This window comes from Capsicum annuum, chromosome 8 (genome assembly GCF_002878395.1).
Source record: "Capsicum annuum cultivar UCD-10X-F1 chromosome 8, UCD10Xv1.1, whole genome shotgun sequence".
NCBI classification, from domain to species: domain Eukaryota; kingdom Viridiplantae; phylum Streptophyta; class Magnoliopsida; order Solanales; family Solanaceae; genus Capsicum; species Capsicum annuum.
The window spans coordinates 40,505,833-40,531,347 of record NC_061118.1 but is presented as its reverse complement, the minus strand read 5'-3'; the positions used below and the strand labels follow the sequence as shown (position 1 = coordinate 40,531,347).

At 38.0% G+C, this 25,515-nt stretch overlaps 2 protein-coding genes across 2 annotated transcripts; both read left to right on the top strand.

Moving 5' to 3' along the window:
• The first annotated feature begins 6,471 nt into the window (after nucleotides 1–6,471).
• On the top strand, nucleotides 6,472–8,155 carry LOC107861126. The gene is made up of 3 exons (XM_016706508.1): nucleotides 6,472–7,123; nucleotides 7,657–7,763; nucleotides 7,985–8,155. Exons 1-3 carry the CDS (start codon nucleotides 6,472–6,474, stop codon nucleotides 8,153–8,155), a joined length of 930 nt encoding a protein of 309 aa, XP_016561994.1.
• A 763-nt stretch (nucleotides 8,156–8,918) lies between these two features.
• LOC124886581 lies at nucleotides 8,919–9,836 on the top strand. Its single transcript, XM_047395408.1, has 2 exons — nucleotides 8,919–9,239; nucleotides 9,357–9,836. The coding sequence occupies exons 1-2, from the start codon at nucleotides 8,919–8,921 to the stop codon at nucleotides 9,834–9,836; spliced, it is 801 nt and encodes a 266-aa protein (XP_047251364.1).
• Nucleotides 9,837–25,515: the final 15,679 nt, after the last annotated feature.

The following is a 25,515-nucleotide window of genomic DNA, read 5'->3' as shown; positions in this document are numbered from 1 at the left end:
TCCTCTTTTTCCTAATGTAGGTTTGAGTATGAGTGTCACGACCTGATTTATAAAGTCATGATGGTGCCTACCATTCCCACCAGTAGCCAAGCCAAGCCATAGCTCAAAACAATTGTATTGGGCTAATAGGAAGAATCTATAAAAGATCCCATATAATGATAACAGTAACAATAATAAGTGATAAACAAAAAGGAAACATATATAATATATCAAAAGATAGAAGGGAAAAAGACCAAATATATAAATGAGTCCCTCCTAAGACATTGTAAGGTCGGTATTAGAGCCACTACTAAAAGATACCCAGAGTAATAGATAGAATCCAAAATATACACAACATATACAAGCAATCTCAAGTACAAATGACTAAACTGGAATAGATAGAGGACAATTAGCCTCTGACGATAGCAAACTCACCCTGCTCTAAATTAGTACTAAAAGGTAGGAACCACATCAACATTGATTGTTAGAACTCGGATTTGCATCAGGGAAAATAAAAAGAAGTATAGTATGAGTACCAAGAAAATGGGAACTCAATAGGCATCATTGGCCGACTGAGCTCAATACAGGAAAAGTATAACTAAAATGTAAGGGTGTAATCTAAGTCAACAGTAAACTAGGATAGAAAGGTAAAAAATCACCAAGCAACTCAAATGCGATAATGGAATAAATATAAGCAAAAAGGATAATAAGTAACTTAGTAATAACAGACAAATCAACCATAATCTAACTAGGACCCCATAAGCCCACTAGGCACACTAAATAAGATAATTAACTCGACTATATCCCTATAAATTGGTGGGAAACACAAGAAGTAAGTAATGAAAATAAACATAAATAATCTGCAACAGAAGCAATCCTATGAAATCATCTTAGTCATTTTGATGTGCATTGGGCTTGAATCGGTACCAATGTGTAGTAATGAAAAGCCAGACGTTGGGCTTGAATCGATAGTGATAGATAATAACAAGAGGCCACATGCCGGATTTGAATAAAAAATACTGCGTAATAATGAGAGGCCACATTAATGATATACATAAAAACTTATAATTAGATGCCAGACTCGAATCGAAACATAGAGGAACCACAACTCTAAAAACAACCATAATCAGTACTAGAACTCCCAAATCATCATAACCAGTGGCTGGACTCAAATAAAAACTCATAGTAACCATACCCAACTATAAAATTAAAACCCCAACCATACAATAACCAATGATAAACTAGTACCAAAATTCACAACAATTACAAAAATAATGTATGTATTGACCCTAAATTGTAAAAAAAAAATATATAAATAACTATTCACATAGCATAATTAAAAGTGGGTAAATTAAAGCATCCACAACTTAATTCCACATCCTAGAATTATATATGTGATATTATACTAAAAGATAAGATACCAAAATTTACTAGAATGGGGTCCTAACTAGATAAATAAGGCTTGATATATATATATATATATATATATATATATATATATATATATGTATATATATATCAAATGGTACGCGAACTACAAGTACTTGTCCTAATCTTGCATAATAGTATACAATTATCGTAAATAAGCTCAGTCTAAAGGTAGGGTAAGACTATCCTACCTTGACGCCAAAGCTAAATACCTCTCCAAGAAGCCTCCAAATAGTGCCCCCACAAGAACCCAGGCTTGAATAACTTGTTGTGGATAGTCATGTTTCTTTTGAGTTAATTTCATTTCCTAAACAATTACATTCCATAGACTTTTAGTGAATTTGTGTGCATAAATAGAGGATTCCAACAACAAATAAAATGCATGCCAAGAATGTTAAAAATGGTAGAAACACATATATAAATGTATTTATATAAGCATCACAAAAAAAACTGGATTAAAGTTCTTCCTATATCTACCCACTCAATGTTTATTCATAGAATATACATTTAAAGTTAGTCCAACATGTTGGCCAAGTGGTAGCAACCAAATATTGTCCACCCCTCAACAATTCCACGTGGGAGTTGGTGGTGACACCCCAAATATTTTTTCTATATTGTGTATATATCTGGGCATTGCATAAGTTTGTGATAAAGTAAATTGATGTGTGAGAAAAATCTAACACATTTAATGCTTTTTAGCTTAAAATAATTGTGAATTCTGAAGCAACTCTTGTTATTTTGATATGTTTGCTCATGATATTGCAGAAAAAGGCTGAAGAAATGAGAATAAACAATAATGGAGCAAAAAAGTTGAAAATCTGAGAAAAAAAAAAAAAACATGGATGACGGCCTCCATGATAAGTAGTCAGCCTCATGATAGCCAATCAACATTGGCGTCAGCCTTACCCAGGGAGTTGCAGTTTGAGGAGCTGTTCTGATAACGCCGGTGATGTAGCATCAAAGTCGCGATAAGGCGTCAAGAATGGTGTCAGCCTTAAGCAGAAAGTAGCATGGAAAGAAGATATCTAACGACGTTGGTGATACACCACCAGATCCCTAACGTGGACTCAACCACATTGTCAGCCTAAGACAGAACCTGAAGGCAACTGAAGCCTCTCTGACGCCATCCGTGATAGGGCGTCAACTTCTTAACGCGGCGTCATCCTGGGCGTCACCTATTCTGGACAATTTTATTAATTTTGTTATTTTATTTCCTTAATTAGGATTGAGTATAAATAGCATCTTTTAGGGTTTTTAGAGAAAAAAATTCATCCATCAGACATTAACTCTAATAAGAGAGACACGTATATTTGCTCTCTTTCATAAATTATTTTTGTGTTTTCGTATCAACTATTTTTGGGGTTTCTACCTTGTGATTAAATGGGAGGAACTACTTGTTTTCTACCCATTCGTAATTTTATCATTATAATCATGAATTCAACTTGTTATTTCGTTCATCAAGTCGTGAGCGGCTAATTTCAGTAGCCAAAGTTATGGGATCTATGGATTAGGGTTTGATATGATACTAGGAATTTAATGGATTCAAAGAGCAGTAAAACATCTTAAGATTCTATTGTTTTAACTAAAATTTAGTTATTGCAAACATTAGCTTATGCCTTAGGTTTTATTTGCTTCTAATAGAGAAATAGACTAGAGGACGTGAATTATCAACAGGGACTCTGAAGCTACCAACCTTCTATTTAATGATTAATGTCGTAACTAGATTAATATACCTGGAATAACATCCTATTGGAAATAGATAAGTTATCTAAGTTCGAGAGAATTAGATAATAAATTTTCTGGTGAGGTCGAGAGATAAGTAAGATAGTATAATCATCAGGATATTCTGCTGCTCTACTCATTCCGAGAATCTCTAGCATTACCTAGTATCTGTCAATTCCCGAAACCCTTGGTGAACATAGCTCTAGTTTCCCATTTATCTTGATTACAAACACTGAAGTATTAAAAGTGATATTTAACACACCGGGAACTTAAACCCCCATCTTTCGGAAGCAGTAAACTACCAGTAAAATCTTTAAACAAATAAAAGTTCACACCCTATTCCCTATGGGATTCGACCCCAACCTAGTTGGGTTTTATATTGACAACGATCACTTACACCCATTCAAGAGTGTAATTTGAGTGTTATAAAAATGGCGCCGTTGCCGGGGAATATGGTTGTAGACTGAAAATTTTGTGAGCAAAAGTTTTCTGATAGTTAAGTTTCCTTGATTTACGTTTGGTTGTTGTTTTTGTTCATTTGCAGAATCTCTATAGGTTACACTGAACACTACTCCATCCGAAAGTTCACTGCATGAGTAGAATGGTTGAACAACCACTACGGTATGAGATTGATGATGATGATGATGTCGATGGAGCAGAGGCAATAGGTGCAATCATTCCCTCTCCGTTAGCACCTAGAGTAAAGTTTAATATTACTAGCACAATGATTCATCTCTTAAATCTAAAGGGGTTGTTTGGAGGCCTTCATGGAGAAGACCCTAACCTGTATCTGGTGAATTTTATCACTATTTACAAGTCCTTTGATAATCTGGGGGTAAGCCAGAGAGCTATCCGTTTGAGGTTGTTGTCGTTGTCCTTATTAGGAGAGGCTACATTGTGGCTAAATGAGTTGAAACCTGAATCTATAACCAACTGGAGGAAGTTGAGAGTAGCTTTCCTAGAAAGGTTCTTTTCGTCATCCAGAAGGGTGCAATTAAGAGATGAGATCAACAATTTCAGACATTTTCCAAATGAGGCTTTACATGAAACTTGGGAGAGATTCAAGAAAAAACTGACACAGTGTTCGAACCATAATATAATGGACATACATTTAATGGAGACTCTATACAGATCTTTTAACTCTGTGATGAAGCCAATGGTAGACAACACTCGTGGAGGGTCATTTGTTGCTCTCTCATATCAAGATGCTGCTAATATGCTAAATAGGATGACCAAATTAAGTAGGGCTTGGTACACCAGTGATTCTGTGGTGGCAATTCCAACTATTCCTGTTGGAATGAATGATGAACAGCGCAAAAAGGATGAGGAGAAAGATCAAGACATAGCCCATCTTAAGACTCAAATATACCTACTCACCAAGCACTTATTGTCAAGAAAGATGGAATAGGTAAAGATGTAATAATTCAAGATCCAGCTGATATGGAACCTGAAGAAGAAGTCAACTACTTTGCTAATCAGTTGGGTTTCCGAGGCTTTAGCCAAGGGAATCAAGGTCGGAACGGGTATGAAAATCTTAATCACAGAGACGGGGAGCAAGAAAACTGGGGATGCAACAATGACAAAAATGGGTTGTATGTTTGTGCGGTTAATTAAGAAGCTGCTGTAACTAGTTCGAGAAAGTGGTCGATGGAAGATATGATGAAAAAACTATTGAAAGGAGTAGAGGCTACCAATGCTGGAGTAGCTAGTGTGAGGAGTTAATTTTCCACTATGAGTCGATTGGTTAGTTCGCATTCAACTTCTATCCAGTAGCTAGAGCAATAGATGAGTCAACTATCTTTAGCACTAAACCATAGAAAAAGTGGTACTTCACCTACTCAAACGGCCCAGGATCAGAATAATGACAATTCATGTCTAGCAATCACCACTAGGAGTGGTAAGATTTTATCTGGCCTTGATGTGAACAAATCTATGAATATTGAGGAAGTTGCAGAAAAACCAGTAGAACTACACCCAGAGAAGTCTGAGAAACTAAATAGTTCATTTGATATGTCGGACAAGAAGAAGGAAGAGGAAGTGGTGTTGAAACCTATCCTATGGCCACCATCTCCCTTTCCTCAACGGCTGGTAAAGAAGAAGGATAATGTAAAGTTCAGCAAGTTCCTAGCAATGCTCAAGCAATTGACTATAAATGTTTCTTTGATCGAGGAACTTGAGAAAATGCCGGGGTATGCAAAATTTATGAAAGACCTTATTACCAAGAAGTGAGTAGTGAGTTTTGAACTAGAAGCAGACCTCCACCTTTACAGTGCTATTTCCAAAAAGACCTTAATGCAAAAAAAGTTTGATCCAGCTATAATCACTATTCCCTACTCGATTAGAACTATGGAATTTACTAAAGCACTATGTGATCTGGGGGCAAGTGTTAATCTGATGCCGTTGACTATTTACAAAAAGTTAGTCCTGGGGAATCCCACACCTACCAATATGTGGCTGGTAATGGCTGACAGATTAATAAAGTGATCTGTTGGCATTCTATATGATATGTTGGTAAAGGTCTCAAATTTCATATTCTATGTGGACTTCATCATTCTGGATTGCGAGTTGGACTTCGAGGTACCCATAATCTTGGGTCGACCTTTCCTCGTAACCAAAAATGTATTGATTGATTTGAGAGCAAATGAATTGTTATTTAGGGTGAATAATGAAGAAACACAGTTTGATGTGGGTATATCAATGAAGCAACATGAGGAAATGAGCGTGTTTACAGTGGTTGATGTGTATTTTGAAGAGAAACAGGATGTAGTCAGAGCTGAACAGCTTATGATGGAGCCTTTAGCCGCAGTTGTGATGAACTATGAAATCAAAGGCATTGAGGGGTATGAAGAGACAGTTTGTGCCCTGACTGGTCTGGGATCGTATTCTTATGCTCCTAAAAAGCTCAACCTTGACCTGGCTAATCAACCAACGCCACTAGCCAAGCCATCCATTGAGGAACCTCCGGTATTGGAATTGAGGGAACTACCGAGTTACTTACGATATGTGTTTTTAGGGAAATGGAGCATGCTACCGGTTATTATTGTAGCTGATTTAGAAGAACAACAGGTAAATGCACTTGTCTCAGTACTTCAGAGGCACAAGAGAGCTATCGGAAGGATAATTGCAGATATTGTTGTCATTTCTCCTGGCATCTGTACGCATAAAATCTAACTAGAAGAAGATTGTACTCATACCATTGAACATCAGCACCATCTAAATCCACCAATACAGGAGGTGGTTAAAAAGGAGATTATAAAATGGTTGGATGCAGGAGTAGTCTACCCTATTTTTGACAACAAATGGGTAAGTCCTATTCAATATGTTCCTAAGAAAAGGGGTATGATGGTGGTTACAAATGAAAAGAATGAGCTAATTTCACTCAGACCAGTCACAGGATGGAGAGTCTACATGGATTACCGCAAGCTAAACTCGTGGACTTTGAAGGACTACTTCCCAATGCCCTTTATGGACCATATTCTTGATAGATTGGCGGGTAGGGGGTGGTATTACTTCTTGGATGGTTATTCTGGATATAACCAAATCTGCATTGAGGAAATGAGCATATTTTCAGTGGTTGATATGTATTTTGAAGAGAAACAGGATGTAGTCAGAGCTGAACAGCTTATGATGGAGCCTTTAGCCACAGTTGTGATGAACTATGAAATCAAAGGCATTGAGGGGTATGAAGAGATAGTTTGTGCCCTGACTGGTCTGGGATCGTATTCTTATGCTCCTAAAAAGCTTGACCTTGACCTGGCTAATCAACCAACGCCGCTAGCCGAGCCATCTATTGAGGAACCTCCGGTATTGGAATTAAGGGAACTACCGGGTTACTTACGATATGTGTTTTTAGGGAAATGGAGCATGCTACCGGTTATTATTGTAGCTGATTTAGAAGAACAACAGGTAAATGCACTTGTCTCAGTACTTCAGAGGCACAAGAGAGCTATCGAAAGGATAATTGCAGATATTATTGTTATTTCTCCTGGCATCTGTACGCATAAAATCTAACTAGAAGAAGATTGTACTCATACCATTGAACATCAGCACCATCTGAATCCACCAATATAGGAGGTGGTTAAAAAGGAGATTATAAAATGGTTGGATGCAGGAGTAGTCTACCCTATTTTTGACAGCAAATGGGTAAGTCCTATTCAATATGTTCCTAAGAAAAGGGGTATGATGGTGGTTGCAAATGAAAAGAATGAGCTAATTTCACTCAGACCAGTCACAGGATGGAGAGTCTACATAGATTACCGCAAGGTAAACTCGTGGACTTTGAAGGACTACTTCCCAGTGCCCTTTATGGACCATATTCTTGATAGATTGGCGGGTAGGGGGTGGTATTGCTTCTTGGATGGTTATTCTGGATATAACCAAATCTGCATTGCTCCGGAAGATCAAGAGAAGATGATATTTATATCCCATATGGCACCTGTGCATTTAAGAGGATGCCATTTGGGCTATTCAATACACCAGCCACTTTTTAATGATTTATGATGTCTATCTTTTCTGACATGGTGGAAGACACTATAGATGTCTTCATGGATGATTTCTCTATGGTGGGTGATTCATTTGAAATGTATCTGGAGAATTTGAATATGGCCTTGCAGAGATGTGTTGAATTTGATCTAGTACTTAATTGGGAAAATGTCACTTTATGGTAAAGGAGGTTATCATGTTAGGCCACAAAATTTCTGAAAAAGGGATTGAAGTTGATTGAGCAAAGGTAGAAGTTATTGAGAAATTACCACCTCCCATTTCAGTAAAGGGAGTGCATAGTTTTCTAGGCCATGCAGGATTCTATCAGAGATTTATAAAAGACTTCTCCAAAGTTGCAAATTGACTTTGCAAGCTGTTGGAGAAGGAAGTCAAATTCCTTTTCGATGAAGAATGCTTGAAGTCATTTGAGTGCCTTAAAAAGAAGCTTATCGAGGCTCCTATTCTTATTGAACTCGACTGGGCAAAATCATTTGAACTAATATGTGATGCAAGTGGTGTTGTGCTGGGAGATGTATTGGGATAAAAAGAGATAAATTGTTTCACCCGATATATTATGCCAGCAAAGCACTAAATGGAGCACAAAAAAATTACACAATAACCAAATAGGAACTGCTGGCTGTGGTATATGCTTTCGAGAAATTCAGATCTTATCTTCTGGGGACTAAAGTAGTAGTTCATACTGACCATGCTGCCTTGCGGTACTTAATGGCCAAAAAGGATGCTAAACCAAGGCTTATCAGATGGTATTTGCTACTACAAGAGTTTGATTTCGAAGTCAAAGATAGAAAAGGTTGTGAAAACCAGGTTACATATCATCTATCTAGAATGGAAGGTGGACAGGAAGTTAATGATGAAACAAAGATAAATAATACATTTCCAGATGAGGAGATCCTGGCAAATGCTGTGGAAACATTACCCTGGTATGCTTATTATGCAAATTATGTTGTGAGTGAGCTCCTCCCAGAAAATCTTTCATCCCACCAAAGAAAGAAGTTCTTGCATGATGTAACATATTATTTTTGGGATGAGCCTTATCTTTTCAGGCGATGTGCAGACAATATCATATGTAGATGCATGCCTAAAGTCGATGTATGGTGTATACTGGAGGCATGCCATGCTTCTCCAATCAGGGGTTACCATGCAGGTGACCGAACGGCCAGGAAGGTGTTACAGAGTGGCTATTATTGGCCAACATTGTTTAAAGATGCCAAGAGTTTGTGCAAAAATATGACCAGTGTCAAAGACAGAGGTCAATATCTAAACGACATGAAATTCCCTTGACTAAGATGCTTGAAGTGGAGTTATTTGATGTGTGGGGTATTAACTTTATGGGTCCATTTGTGAGTTCTTACGGAATGAAGTATATTCTGGTGGTTGTTGATTGTGTTTCTAAATGGGTCAAAGCTGCTGCATTGGCTGACAATAAGGGAAAGAGAGTTGTTGCTTTCCTCAAAAAGAACATATTCTCTTGCTTTGGAGTACCATGCACTATCATATGTGATGGAGGATCTCAATTTTGCAACAAATTATTTCAGGCATCTCTGGCGAAGTATGGTGTTAAACAACACAGAGTGGCTACTCCATACCACCCACAAACCAGTGGGCAGGTGAAGGTGTAAAATCGTGAAGTTAAGGCCATCCTAGCTAAGATGGTGAATGCTAACCAAAAATATTGGTCGCAAAGGCTTGATGATACCTTGTGAGCATACCAAACTGCTTTCAAGACACCTATTGGAATGTCACTGTTCCAATTGGTCTATGGAGAAGTATGCCATTTGTCAATAGAGCTAGAGCACAAGGCTTTATGGCTACTCAAGAAGTTGAATTTGAATTGGAAGAAAGCTGCAGAACTGAGATTAGGGCAACTAAATGAGATGGATGAATTCCGTCTCAGGGCATGTGAACAAGCACATTTGTATAAAAAAAAAATGAAAAAGTACCATGACTGGAAGATAGAGAAGCGAGAGTTCAAAAAAGAGGACTTGGTGCTTTTGTCTAATTCCAGAGTTAAGTTGTTCCCAGGAAAGATGAAATCTAAGTGGTCAGTTCCTTTTAAAGTGAATCGAGTCAACTCATCTGGAGTAGTGGAGCTTGAAAATGAAGATGGCAGTACATTTAAAGTAAATGGGAAACGGGTAAAGCTTTACATTGGACCAGATGAATCAGTAAAAAGCATCATCATTATTTCTCTCGATGATGTATGAGGTAATCGAGACACCTGCATCGTGCCGCGACGTTAAATTAAGCACTGCATGGAAGGCAACCCATGATCACTGAGAACAACCCACTCAGGTATATCCTAACCCTTAGTTTTATTTTTTTTATTTTAAGTTGAGGGTGTAGGGTAGCATGTTGTTGTAGTATATTCTATAAATAACAAGGAGTAGTGCAAGTTCTGTAGGCAGTTAACTGATTTTGTGATTTTGAACACCTCTCCGAAGGTTTGTTTTGCATGACTGTATAAATTGCACCTTAGTGTGACCACTGTGTATCTCGTCATGGCATTAGTTTAGTTGCCTGATCATCACTACTGAACAATTGCATGAACCAGATAAGCAATATCCAGTGATATTTCTTATGTGCCATATGTGTGTGAGACTATACCGAGTTCTCTTTGTAGTGTCAAATCTAGAACTTGCCCGGTTCGTCTTACCTTGGTTGAAAGATAGGGGTTAGGAAAGGATCATAGTCCGTTTTGATTTTTAAGTCACTTTTTTTTTGCCTAAATGACCTTCCCTGAATGCATGATATCCCTTGATCTCGGTTTGAGCCTTAATTGATCATTTTCTTTCTATGATACCTATCTCCTTCCCTTTTTAAATCATAATGAACCTATTTTGGCCCTGGTCCTCCTTGGGCACTGTGCACCTTAACGTAAGCAAATAGCCTAAGTTGAAAGTGGCTATCATAGGGGTGCATAATATAAGTTGGGAGTTTCTTACAACTGACATAACTACACAATGTGAGACTCATGGACTCCAACATTTTTCTCTCCTAATGAGAGAACCCCACATTGGCGGGGATTTCGAACTCTTTCTAGGGAGTGCAACCTCAATCTCATTATCACAATCTCATAGTCAGACTCTGGCCCACAATTTTCAATATCAATCCTATGGTGGCACGTAGTTTCAGAGAAATACCATATTTCCCGCGTAGTGGTAAATACTCCACCCAGACTCAGCTAAGAACACTTTATAAAATCCACTTTAATCAATATCAACTCATGGGTGTATTTTAAAGACCAAAACATAAATATATATCTCATCTATAAATCATAAACATCTTGTGGCTTCCTAACCCGACTCAACTCAACTTTATCTTTCTCAACGTCAAGTACATTTGCTTTTTATACATTTGCTTTTCAAATCATTTTCAAATACCAAAATCTTCAAGAAAACATCATAAGACTCATTCTTGACTTTCAATCTCAAATATCGATATATATTCAATAGTCAAATTTCTCATGGAAAGGCATAACTCGTGACACTTGTCTTAAATCACTTAGAAATCATCAATACGTAATGGCAATATACAACTCATGGAATAAATTCTCAATTTAAGAAACATCACGGTGAAATAATCATAAATATCAAAATTATTCAACTCAAATCTCATAAATCATAAATAAAGAAATATGGGTGTAAACCCACTTGCAAAATCATGTAAATCAATAAAAGAAAGTAAATCTTTAGGCACAAGAACTATAGGAGTGTTCTTGTTTAAGACCCACATACCTTGGATTATAATTTTACAGATGTAGAAACTTGTTTGGAACTTCTTCCTTACGTTTTTTAGCTAAGATCCTTGATGCCTTTGACTAGGGGAGCTTAATTATTGGACAACTTGGAGAAATCTATGGAAGAACCTTGAATTTCTTTGAAGGAGTTTTGATTTTTGGGCTGAGAGAAAACCCTAGTTTTCTTGAAAATTCTTGGAGAAATTGGAGAGAAATAGGAGAAAATGATCTTCTCTTTACTACTTTGATGTATATATAAGGCAACAAGGAGCGGAAATGACAAAAATACCCTTTTGAAAAAGCTGAAATTCGCTGATCGGGACCTGTGACGGTCGACCTGACGGTTCGTCAAGTCTCCTGACAGTCCACCAGATCGTCCGTCACTCGAGTGCCAAAATTGAAACGTTCTGCCTTGACGTGATAGTCCGTCAGGAAACTGACGGTCCACAAAGTTGTTCATCAGTTGAGTGACAAATCTGGACCATTCTGCATTGATGTGACGGTCGAAGTGACGGTCCATCAGGAAACTGATAGACCACCAAGTCATCCATCACTCAAGGGCCAAAAATGACACATTCTGTCTCGACCTGACAAACCCCTTGATGGTCCGTCAACTTTTTGATGATCCACCATCTTGGCTGTCATATAGTGACCAGGAAGAGAGGTCACTGCCTTGGATTTACGGGATACTTGACGGTCCACCAAGGGCCTAATGGTCCGCCAGGTCGACCGTTAGACCTAGGCGATCCAATATCGCTGAGTAAAACGACTATAACTCCCTCGTCCGAAGTCGAATTTCAATGAAATTGGTATCGACAGAAATCTTATTCAATGCTCTACATGACAAAAAATAGAAATTAGAGAAATACAACATGGTTTAAATATCAATCACTTTGAAAGTCAAACATATCCAATCAAAAGATGGATTTAGGCTTAAGAAATGATTGGGGTATTATAATATCTCCCCCTTCGTCCTCGAATGTTGCTAGATAGGCCAGGAACAAGAGAAAATGAGGACGTATAGCTGGAACGACTCTCATCTAAGGGCTCACTTTACTCAAAACTTTTGAGTACTTCCCCAAATGCACGAACCATAGATAGAATAACCATATAGCTGAATACATTAGATTAGAAGGAAACTGAATTTAGAGAATAGTACCTTCAGCTTGATTCGCACTTGTTGAGAAAAGATGAGGGTAACTGGCTCGCATATCTTCTTTACTTCCCAAGTGGCACCCTTAATTGATTGATTTCTCCATAGAACTTTAACCAAGGGAATTTCCTTGTTCTTCAGTCTACGAACTTGATAATCTAGGATTTCAATCTGGATTTCATCATACAAAAGGCTATCCTGAACATCACAACCTTTCGATGGATCAACAACAACAGAGTCTCCAATATGCTTCTTGAGCATAGAATCATGAAACATAGGATGGACAGCTGATAACTCTGCAGGCAACTCAATCTCATAAGTTGCTTTCCCAACACAATTCAAAACTTTATAAAGGTCAACATATCTGGGACTCATCTTTCCTTTCTTTCTAAATCTTTCCACCTCTTTCATGGGTAAAATTTTCAAGTACATCATATTGCCAACTTCAAACTCAATAGCTCTTCTTCTCACATCTGCGTACGATTTTTGATGACTCTGGGTTGTCTTTAACCTCTCCCGAGTTAACTTAACTTTCTCCATAGCCTCAAATACAGCATCAGGTCCAATCACTGCAGCTTCACCCACTTCAAACCCACCTATGGGTGATCTACATCTTCTCCCATACAAAGCTTCAAATGGAACCATTTCAATGCTAGCATGAAAACTATTGTTGTAAGCAAATTCAATCAAAGGCAAATGTTCGTCCTAACTTCCTTTGAAATCAAGAACACAAGCCCTCAACATATCCTCTAAAGTCTGGATAGTCCTCTCAGCCTAACCATCTGTCTGTGGATGAAAAGTAGAGTTAAGATAAACTTGGGTGCCACGACCCTTCTGAAAGGCTCTCCAAAATTGAGAAGTAAACTGAGTACCACTATCGGAGATGAGAGACAACAGAACTCCATGCAACCTAACTAACTCTCAAATATACAGCTTAGCATAGTCCTCTGTAGTGAAAGATGTATGTACTGGCAGAAAATGTGCTGACTTAGTCAACCTATCTACAACAACCCAAATAGAATCATGATGACAATGAGAGAGAGGTAAACCGATCACGAAATCCATGTTCTCCACTTCCCACTTCCAAGTAGGAATATTAAATTCTTGGATCACACCACCTGGTCTCTGGTGCTCTATCTTTACCTACAGGCAAGTTGCATACTTTTCTATGAACTTCGTTGTATCCTTTTTCATACCATTCCACCAATAAATTTCCTGCAAATTGTGGTATATCTTGGTAGCACCGGGATGAATAAAATACTGGCACCATGCGCCTCAGACATAATTCCCTGCCTCAGATCATCAACATCAGCCACACACAATCTATTCTAAAATCTCAATACACAATCTCCCCCTTGGGAGAAAACCTCCACCTTTTGGTCTTTAACTGATTCTTTCAGTTCGACCAAACGAGAATCCGTATCCTACTTCTCCTTCACTTCCGAAACTAGGGAAGATTTGAAACTAATTTGGACCCAAACATTAACCTCAGCTGAGTCAAGCAATCTAACACCTAACCTAGCCAAATGATGCACTTCATGGGCTAAGTCCCTCTTATCTTCCTCAACATGTGCTACACTACCCATGGACGATTAGCTAAGGGCATCTGCCACTACATTGGCCTTGCCCAGGTCATACAACACATTCATAGCATAGTCCTTCAGTAATTCTAACCATCGACTCTGCCAAAGATTCAACTCTCTTTGAGTGAACATATACTGTAAAATCTTGTGATCCGTAAAGACTTCAATATGAACACCGTACAAATAGTGTCTCCAGATTTTCAAAGCAAAAACCACTGTAGCTAACTCGAGGTCATAGGTCGGATAATTCTTTTCTTGAGGTTTCAACTGCCTGGAGGCATAGGTTATAACCTTACCCTTCTGCATTAACACGCAACCTAAACCAACTTTGAAAGCATCACAATATACCACAAAATCATCTGCACCATTTGTCAGGGTCATCACAGGGGCTGAAGTGAGTCGAGTCTTCAACTCCTAAAAACTCTTCTAGCAAGAATCTGACCACTGGAATTTAACCTTCTTTTGGGTCAATCGGGTCAAAGGAACATCAATGGAAGAGAAACCTTCGACAAAATGATGGTAGTAGCCAGCTAGGCCTAAGAAACTCCTAATATCAGATGGGGAAATAAATCTAGGCCAATTCTTCACAGCTTCTGCGTTTTGAGGATCAACTTGAATACCTTCAAAAGAGACAATATGGCCTAGAAAGGCAACTGACCAAAGCCAAAATTCACAGTTGCTAAATTTGGAAAACAACTGCTGATCCCTAAGGGTCTGTAAGACAATTTGAAGATGATCTACATAGTCATTTTCACTCTAGGTATATACAAGGATATCATCTATAAACACAATAACAAACATATCTAGGTATGGTCAAAACACCCAATTTATGAGGTCCATAAAAGCTGTCGGGGCATTCGTTAACCCGAAGGACATGACCAAGAATTCAGAATGACCATAACGAGAGCGGAAAGCCATCTTTGGAATATCACTCTGACTTTAAGTTGGTGATAACCGGATCTCAAATCTATTTTTAAGAAATAGCTGGCACCTTGGAACTAATCAAATAGGTCATTAATTCTAGGAAGAGGGTACTTGTTCTTGACTGTGACCTTGTTAAGCTAATGATAATGTATATGCATAATGAACCATCTTTATTTCGCACGAATAGAATGGGTGCACCCCAGGGAGACACACTCATCCCTATAAAACCCTTATCAAGAAGATCTTTGAGTTACTTTTTCAACTTCTTAAGTTCTGTGGGGGCTACCCGATACGGAGAATTAGAAATAGGCTATGTATCAGGGAGAATATTAATTCCAAATTCTATCTCTCTATTGGGAGGTACCCCTGGGAGATCTTCCAGGAAAACATCAGGAAACTCATTGACAACACTAAGAGACTGAATAGTTGAAGTCTCAGACTTAGAGTCCTTAACTAGGACTAAATGATAGATACAACCCTTGGATATCAATTTCTTAGCTTTAAGATAGGATATGAAATGACTTTTAGGAGATACAGAATTTCTGAACCACTCAAATATTAGCTCATTGGGAAACTTAAACTTGACTACCAGGGTACGACAGTCTATAGACGCATAACAAGAGTGAAGCCAATCCATACCCAGAATAATATCAAAATCAACCATGTCTAGCTCAATCAAATTTGCGAACAAGAATCTATTAAGAATAGTGATAGGATACTTCTTATATACTTGCTTAGCAACAACAGATTCACCTACTGGAGTAAATACTAGAAAAGGCTCAAAAATCTTTTCAGCACTGATTTCAAAATTTACAGCCACCAATGGAGTCACATAATAAAGAATTGACCTAGGGTACATCAATACATACATATCGAAATGAAATACACAAAGCATACCAGTAACAACATCTAATGAATCCTTCTGCTCCTGGTAGGGTGTTATAGCATAAAAGCAATTCTGGTGCTGACCACCTACAGTACTAGATAAGGTACCCTGAGGACAAGTAGGATGAACTATAGGGGCTGGAGCACTAATAGTTTGACTCTGAGGACGAACATCACAACTCCCCTGTCTAGCATATGGGCAATCTCTAAACTTGTGGCCCAATTTACCGCAACCAAAACGACCCTTTTGACCGGCTAAGCACTCATCGGAATGGTCTCTACCATATTTTGGACATGGGGAAGGACAAGGTCTGTTACTCACACTATCCTAGGACCTGGACATAGTAGGCCTGCTACCCTACTCTAGCCAAATTCTGAATGTAGGAGTACTGGCTGATAAAGGTGCTGGCATAATAGAACGGCTCTGGAACTGAGGGCGAATCCCTCCAGAAAATCTAGTCTGACTATAAACCTATTGCTCTGATCTAATTCTCTTATTCCCAATCACTCTCTCTCCCTCTCTTTCACTTTGTTTGCTTCTATCTGCTGAGCATAAATCATTAGTCTTGAAAGGTCTATGTCCCTATTAAGCATAATGGATCTACACTCTTTCATAACATAACCAGATACACTAGCCAAGAACTTACTCATACTAGTTTTAGAATCAGCCATCATACCGAGAGCATACTTAGATAACTGGTTAAACTTATGGCAATACTCCTTAACTGTCATGGGGCCCTATCTCAAGTTCATAAATTCTTCTAATTTTTCTTCCCTCAGCTCCAGGGGAAAGAATCTGTCTAAGAAGGCATCTAAGAATAATTGTCAAGTCATAGGAGTATCATTCTCCTCTCTACTCTTCCTCCATATCTCCATCCAATGATAAGCAACATCTTTCATTTGATAGGCAGCCGATTCAACACTTTCCTCCTCCCTCACGTGCATAATCTGAGTGATCTTTCTTACTTTATCAAAATAATTTGTGGGTCTTAACCTACTTACGACCCAAAGGACTCAGGTGGATTCATTCGCATAAAGTCACGAAGCCGGGATATAGCAAAATTATTCCCTTGTAGAGATAGAATAGTAGAATAGGTGTTGGCTTAGGCATTGGCGATGACTGCATGGGCTAGAGCTTGGAAAGTTGCCCAGAATTTGGCATGGGACACCGTCTCACCTAAAGGATCAATGGGTTGAGGTCGTTTGTTATTTCAGCAAGCTCTATAAGGAGGCATTTTCTGTCATAAGAGAGAACAAATTAATAGCAGAGAAAAATAGTCATAGGCACAATAGACTCTTGAAAGAAAGAAACAACTTTTCCTAATACATCCCATAGCCTCTTGATCATAGATGTGGTGCGCTACACACCGATGATCAAGACTCTATGTAACGTGGCTTGTCAGATTCCCTAGGACTCCTTGAACATTAGGCTCTGATACCAAGCTTGTAACTCCCCAAGAACATATCCTGAGACGTCATATGGTGCTCAGGGCCATACGTGGCCTCAAGATAACCCTCTAAGCCTGTCATCACTTTCAGAACTCATTATAGAGCAAATCATTCTAAGATAAAGAGGAATAACCATGTCATGAACATACTGAAATATGAAGAAATATTGCCCTGTACAAACAAAATAGTAAAATCTCTGTACACGTTGGTACTATAGATGAAGGTACTCAAAGATCACTGTCGCTGCTGAGATTAAGCACCTGAATCTATATCATGAGGAAATATAGAATACAAAAGAGTATGAGAGTCAGTACTTGGGAATGTACTGAGTATGTGGGGGTGGATGCAACATTTTAAATAATATCATAATTGTATAAGAAAATAATGCATACTGACAATAATAACTCTCTTCACTTGAATTATCTAAAACATCATTTCTGTAAGTCATCAGTAATAACATATGCTTCATAAATCTCATAAATCATTTAACTTAACTCAAACTCTTTGACTCATGACTTAGAGTGACTCGGTAACTCATGGTACTTAGATCATTACGGATGTGGGAGTTTCTTATAACCGACATAACTACACCATATGAGCCGCATGGAGTCCAATGTTTTGCCCTCCTAAGGAGAGAACCCCACATTGACAAGGGTGTCGTACTCTTGCCAGGGAGTACAACTTTCATCTCGTTATCACAATCCCATACTCGGCCGCTGGCCCATAATTATCAACATCAATCCTACGGTGGCATACAGTTTTGGGAAAATACCATATTTCTCACTCGGTGCTAAATACTCCTCCCAGACTCAGCTCAGAACGCGTTAGGAAATCCACCTTAATCAATATCAACTCATGGGTCTATTTTAAAGAACAAAACATAAATATATATCTTATCTGTAAATCATAAACATCTTGTGGATTCCTAACCCGACTCAACTCAACTTTATCTTTTTCAACATCAAGTACATTTGCTTTTCAAATCATTTTCAAATATCAAAAGCTTTAAGAAAACATTATAGGACTCATTCTTGACTTTCAATCTCAAATATCGATATATATTCAATAGTCAAATTTCTCATCAAAAGGCATAACTTATGACACTTGTCTTAAATCGCTTAGAAATCATCAATACGTAATGACAATATACAACTCATGGAATAAATTCTCAAGTTAAGAAAATTCATGGTGAAATAATCATAAATATCAAACTTATTTAACTCAAATCTCATAAATCATAAATAAAGAAATTTGGGTGTAAACTGACTTGCAAAATCATGTAAATCAATAAAAGAAAGTAAATCTTTAGGCATAAGAACGAAAGGAGTGTTCTTGTTCAAGCCCCACATACCTTGGATTATAATTTTAGAGATGTAGAAGCTTGTTTGGAACTTCTTCCTTACATTTTTGAGCTAAGATCCTTGATGCCTTTGACTAGGGGAGCTTAATTCTTGTACAACTTGGAGAGATCTATGGAAGATCCTTGAATTTCTTGTAAGGAGTTTTGATTTTTGGGTTGAGAGAAAACCCTAGTTTTCTAGAAAATTCTTGGAGAAATTTGAAAGAAATAGGAGAAAATGATCTTCTCTTTACTACTTTGATGTATATATAAGGCAACAAGGAGAGAAAATGACCAAAATTCCCTCTTGACAAAACTGAAATTCATTGATCGAGGCCTGTGATGGTCGATCTGATGGTCCGTCTAGTGTCCTAATGGTCCACCAGATCGTTCGTCACTTGAGTGCCAAAACTAGAACGTTCTACCATGATGTGATAGTCCATCAGGAAACTGACGGTCCACCAAGTCGTCCGTCACTCGAGTGCCAAATCTAGACCATTCTGCTTCGATGTGACATCAAAGTGATGGTTCATCAGGAAACTGATGGACCACGAAGTTGTCCGTCACTCGAGGGACAGAAATGAGACATTCTGGCTCGACCTGGCGGACCCCTTGACAGTCTGTCAACTTTTTTACGATCCAACATCTTGGCCTTCACCCGGTGACCAGGAAGAGGGGTCACTTCCTTGGCTTGATGGGACACTTGGTGATCCACCAAGGACCTGATGGTCCGCCAAGTCGACCTTCAAACCTGGGCGATCCGATATCGCTGAGTAAAACGACTATATCTCCCTCGTCCAAAGTTAGATTTCAAGGAAATTGGTATCAATGGAAAGCTTATTCAATGCTCTACATATAAAAAAGTATATATTGGAAAAATACAACATGGTTTAAACGTAAATCACTTTAGAAGTCATGCATATCCACTCAAAAGATGGATAGGCTTAAGAAACAATTGGGGTATTACAATCGCCTAAGTTTGGTTGGGTGGCGCCTAACCAATTGTACACCCTTACTTTCTCTCACTAAAATGAGCATAACATTTTTTTCGGGTGTTGGATTAATACAAAATTGTTATCGTTGGAAAGATATTTCAAAGAACTTTCATTTGATATATAGTAGGACCTCTAGTTATTTATATACAAAAAGTTATTATCGATTGAAGTTGACCCAAGTTTCGACGCTCACTCAAACTCGAAGGATAGGAAATTTTCCAACTCGTCCTTTGGTTAAGGGACCTCTATGATCTAAATTCATGATAAACTAGATTATCACACTACATAATTTATTAACACACTATATTTGCACCAGATTTATGGATTTTGGAACTTTTACGCGAAGGAATGATGGTTTATGTTCTAGCCCAAAATGTGGGGTGTTACAAATTTGATTTATATGAGCTTATTAGGATAATTTGTACTTTCTGCAGTCATTATTTTTTAATGGGTACCTTGTTTCAATTGTTTAATTAGGAATACTCGCTTAATTGAAAGTAGTGCACAATATGTTTGAGAAAATATCCATTCAACCTTTCTTGTCTTATTTGTGTGGTGGGTGGCTCAAGTAGGATAGTATGAGCAACATTGATGTGTTTGGAGATGATTTGGTTAAATGGGTTTTCTCATAAATGCTTCTATTCTCTTTCTTCGAGCTCTTAGTTAGCATGTGTACATGTGTTTGTTGAAATGATAATAAGAGAGGAATGCCTTGATTGCTTGTAACAGTTAGTGTGATCTTCCTTACATCATAACATGATCATTCTTGATGCATAATTTTTAGTCCCGTTGTTCTTAAAAGTTGAATAACTGGTAGTTATCGATTGAAGGACTTTGTCAAAAATTTGACACCCATGAATTTTGTTGGTCGATATGCTTAACCGGGAGACATAAATGTTTGCCTTGCCCTATGATAGATTGGGTGATGCCATGCTTAAGGGTATTGGGTTATTCTTATTTTCATTAGGGGTTATGGATGTTCTATGAGCTAGTATGGTGAAATATGAAGAATGTATGACAATGAAGAATTCAAATGGTTTAGTGTTGTAATGAAAGAATCCATGTGTTATAATGATAAGGTTACCTTGCATCCGCCCTAATTTTTTTTGTAAATTTATTATCTTTTTTAATATATAAAAATTCAAACAACATGTTTTACCATTTATCTTTTGTTTGGGTTTTGTTCTTTTCTTTTTCATAGGTATGTCTCCAAGGAAGAACTTGCCACGAGATGATAGAAATGGTAAAGCTCTATATAAGGACAAGGCAAAAGTTACTTCCGCAAAGGGAAAAGCATCAGCCTCTAAAAGTTTCCTAGGTGTCCTGGATGTCTAATTCATCATAGAACGTACACAGGAGGTTGGAAAGAAAGCCGATTAAATTTGGTTTAGTGTAGAAGGTGTGAATGAGTTACATGATGATTGGTAACCACTCGGTGCTTCAATCCTGAGAAGGTATGTAGCATGAAGGAATTTGACACCCATTTCCTCAAAATCATATCCAAAGTTAAAGACCAGGTATAGAATCTCTTTACGGATATAGCACCTTCATCTCATCCACTATGCTATATCTCAAAAATTGTCCAGGAATTTTATGCGTCCTATGTTGTTTGGCACAATGAACAAAATTACAAGATGCTATTGCCAACCAACCTTTTTCTCTCGAGTGTACTAGTTTGAAGTATGAAAGTCCCTTGCACGGCCTCGGAGATTGATAAGATCTATTTTTATTATAACTTATATTCCACTGTAGACTGAAAGACGAAAATATTTAGCGGACGTCAAAGTTTTCCATGGATTTATATTGTGATTACTAAGGGCCTTCCTCCATAGGCTAATGGCGTTGGTCAAATCCAGATAAGAGAACTTTTGGTTCAAGAAAAACATTAGCTTAGATTTTTTGTATCACCTACTTTCCTCAAGAAATGAACAAGATGTCACAATTGAAAGGACCATAGTTTTTGGGTGCTTCAGGGATAAATTCCCAATTAATCTAGGAGAGTTAATAGCGGAGATGATAAATTTAAGTTCAAGGCAATCGGGCACTTTATTTCCCTTTTGGCTCTCATAGATATGCTTTTCCTTAAGTTCAAAGTCCTACTACTCTCTAATATTTTTCAAAGGGTTATATACACTATAATCATTGACATAACATATTTCAAGGATGAGGATAACCCTATGGGAATTAAGAGGATTTGGTTTTGATAAACTCAAGTCAGGAAAGTTTACCGAGCTTTAAGGAAGTAGAGGTCCCTTCGAATTCTACACTTTATTTTTGAGACATATCATGGTTCCACCAATACTCTTCCATCATCAACACTGTAGCACCACATCAGACCATACAATTGGAATGGTCTTCTATAGTAATGTTTGCCAAAGTTGTTTCCATGACTTTAGCAAAAAATGTTACTCTTATCCGGTTGGTGGCCGACATCCCTAAGTTTATTCAGGCTTCTATGGCACCTATATGTGCCCATATATTAAAGTTAGAGTAGAGAGTGTCCATATTTGAGGTAAGAGGGGATTGTGAAGGGTTAGCACATTTGAGGTCAGACGTTGATAGTTTGCTGGTGGAGTTTTACTCTGAACAAATCTCTTTCGTTCTTGGTGAGATGGGGATTTCTTTTCCTCCCGATACTTTTACCCTAGTATTTCTATATGAAACACTTATTTGGAGAAGTTATGAAAATATTGATGATGAAGTTGAGGTTGATCTTATAGAGGGGCTTACTGAGGCATAATAGGTTGAGCTTGCCAGGATACTATCAAGGGATGATAAGCATGCCCGGATATTCAGGGCTAGATGTAGAACTCGACATGATGATAAGTTACCCTTTATAGTGGAATCGATGATAGGAGCTCAATGTGATAAGGTTCTTATTAAAATTGTACAACTATTCATCGATATGGACCCAAACACCCAGTACACCACAAGGAGTCTTTACCCTTCTCTACTCTCTTTTTATTTTTGCATTAGGGATAACGAAATGCTTTTTAGTGGGGGTGGGGAATTTTTATAATTCATGTGATGGTAAGTACCTATTGTTTCATTTGATTGGATAGATTGTATAGATATACTCTATTTTATTATTTGATGTTTATGTACATTTTATATTTTGTTATGTTTATTTACTCTAGCTCTTGTGGGGCTTGTTTTACTTTATCCCTCATGGGTCTTGTTCTTTATTATTGACATTGCTTTATGTTTGCCCTTGTTGTGCATTTGGATAACTATGTAAAATATTGCCCTTATCGGGCTTGTTTCATACGCTCGTTATTAATGTGATACTCGATTGTGATTGTATTTGTGTTCATGGTGTATTTTAGGTGATTCTTTGTGCACTATTCTTGTCGGCTTTTATATATACATGTTTAATCAACTCCAAAGGTTTTCTTCTAAACTCGGTTCTTTTCTAAGGAGCAAAAATTTTATTTTTCTCTTTATTTTGATCCCTTGTTTTCTTTTATTTTAGTTTGGTTTCTTGGTCAAATCGAGTGATAGTTCACCAATGATGAAAGATAACGCGACATCCTTAGGTAAAGTATTTAGTCATTTGAATTGATTAGGATAGGTAAAAGTTCAAAATTATTTTCAAAATGTCTTTGGCAAAAATTAAATGATTTTGAAAAAAAAAACAAAAGTTTAGTTTTCTTTTTAAAAAAGAACAAGGATGATTTTGAGCTTTCTCTTTAGTGAGACCAACAACAACAACAACAACAAACCCAGTGTATTCCCACCTAGTGGGGTCTGGGGGGGGTAAGATGTACGCAGTCCATACCTCTACCTCTGATGAAGTAGAAAGGCTGTTTCCGAAAGACCCCCGGCTCAAGGCACGAGATACCACACAAACACATAGTAAAGCACAGAAGCAGATTACATAACATAAATATGGCACCCATAAGTATTATAAAATAGAGGAAAGCAGAGGAAGGCAGAGGAAAGCACACAGATTCGTAATAAAACATGGAACACGGAACACGGAATCATAACAGGAATAAAACCCCCACCAAGTAATTCCCTACACTAGCGACCCAAACTGGCCCTAATCCTCTGCCGTAATTCGCATCTTCCAGACCTTCCTATCTAGGGTCATGTCCTCGGTGAGCTGTAACTATTCCATGTCTCGCCTAATCACCTCACCCCAGTACTTCTTCGGCCTACCCCTACCCCGCCTAAAACCATCCAACGCTAGCCTCTCACACCTACGGACTGGGGCATCCATGCCTCTCCTCTTCACGTGTCCGAACTATCTCAATCGTGCTTCCCGCATCTTGCACTCCACTAAAGTCACACCAACCTTCTCCCGGATAGTCTCATTCCGAACTCTATCCCCTCTAGTCAGTCCACACATCCAGCGCAACATCCGCATTTCTGCCACCTTCATTTTTTGGATATGGGAGTTCTTAATTGGCCAACACTCCGCTCCATACAGCAAGGCCGGACGGACTACCACCCTATAGAATTTGCCTTTAAGATTGGGCGGCACCTTCTTATCACACAGCACCCCCGACGCGAGTTTCCACTTCATCCATCCCGTTTCTCTTTAGTGAGACCATTAAATTAAATTTTTGACTCTCTCTTTACAAGGATGAGTCTTTGACAAGGATGAGTCTTTGACACAGAGTAACTTGTTAAGCTCAAATTAGTTGGGAGACTAACTTTTTGCTCTATGAGTACGATGCCATGTGTGGTGAGATTTTTGAATAATTCTTGTACATATGTGTAGTCTATACCTTGCCCTGAGTGTATTCAAAGCTAAATCCTAGGCAAGCTTGGTTTGGAGGATGACCGAAGGCCATTTTTGACCCGTCAGATAGCCAAATTCCCACTTTAACATTGTTCCTTAGTTAACCCTTTTGAGCCTTTTGCCCATTTTTATTTTTTCTTGTAATGAAAACCATGCTAAAACACCTAAACCCAATTTAAAATCTTCCTTTTGGCACTTAACCTCCTTTGATGCTTCGCATGAGTCCAAATAATGAATTATAGGCAAAATCTTAAGTTTAGGGGCTTATGTATTTGTGAGAATAATGTAAGGGTGGTTCAGACTCCAAGTTTGGGGGAAGAATGTTATAAGCTAAGATGAGCCAATAAAGGTGTATGTAAGGTTGTCAAATCTTGTGCTTAAGAGACAAGAGATATGTGTGATGGTAAATTTGAATAGCCTAGCCCATAGAACTTAAAGAGAAATTAGACAAACGAGGGGCTAAGAAAAGCTTAAAGTTAGAAAGTCTCTTGAAGAAGTCAAAGAAGTGAAGAAAGAAAATGGTGGGTTGGATTTTCTTGGTATTTTCTAAGATAAGGGTTAATGGAACAAAAGAAATAGTTTAAAGGTGAATAAGGTGGATTATTTGATAGTTTTAGGGTAGAAGAGGATGAGTAATTGCATTGAAGGAGGTCTTTTAGTCACTCGATCTATATATGTTCCTTCTCGCACCTTAAACCTTCATCTATACCTGCAAGACCTTGGTGATTCCAAACTAGGTAAGTCTATATTAGTGGGAAAAAAAGGGCAAGCCTATGGTTCTACTCAATGTACTTGAGTTTCTTTGTGAGAATAAGTGTGGAGATAACTCTTGCATATGAGTAGCATCGATACTTTACGGTAGAAGGTGAATTATTACTCTCATCTTGGGTAAATGGGTGAGGTAAGTTACATCGTGAAGATTGAAATGATCTTTGAAGATTTTATGTCACCTCTTGCGATTCTTTGCTGATTGAATTGTTTATTTGATACAAACTTGCATCCTTGCTTCATAGTTATGTGTTGATTAAATTTTTTGGTTTACGTACTGCCATGACATTTTTGGAAAGTCTTT

What these genes read in the sequence shown, in the direction of transcription:
- LOC107861126 (XM_016706508.1), top strand. Translation starts at nt 6,472, where the DNA reads ATGGTGGTTACAAATGAAAAGAATGAGCTAATTTCACTCAGACCAGTC. An exon ending in TGTTATTTCTCCTGGCATCT is followed by an intron (nt 7,124 to 7,656) that starts GTACGCATAAAA and finishes ACATGGTGGAAG; the next exon opens with ACACTATAGATGTCTTCATG. An exon ending in GATGTGTTGAATTTGATCTA is followed by an intron (nt 7,764 to 7,984) that starts GTACTTAATTGG and finishes TGACTTTGCAAG; the next exon opens with CTGTTGGAGAAGGAAGTCAA.
- LOC124886581 (XM_047395408.1), top strand. Translation starts at nt 8,919, where the DNA reads ATGCTTGAAGTGGAGTTATTTGATGTGTGGGGTATTAACTTTATGGGT. An exon ending in ACCCACAAACCAGTGGGCAG is followed by an intron (nt 9,240 to 9,356) that starts GTGAAGGTGTAA and finishes ACTGCTTTCAAG; the next exon opens with ACACCTATTGGAATGTCACT.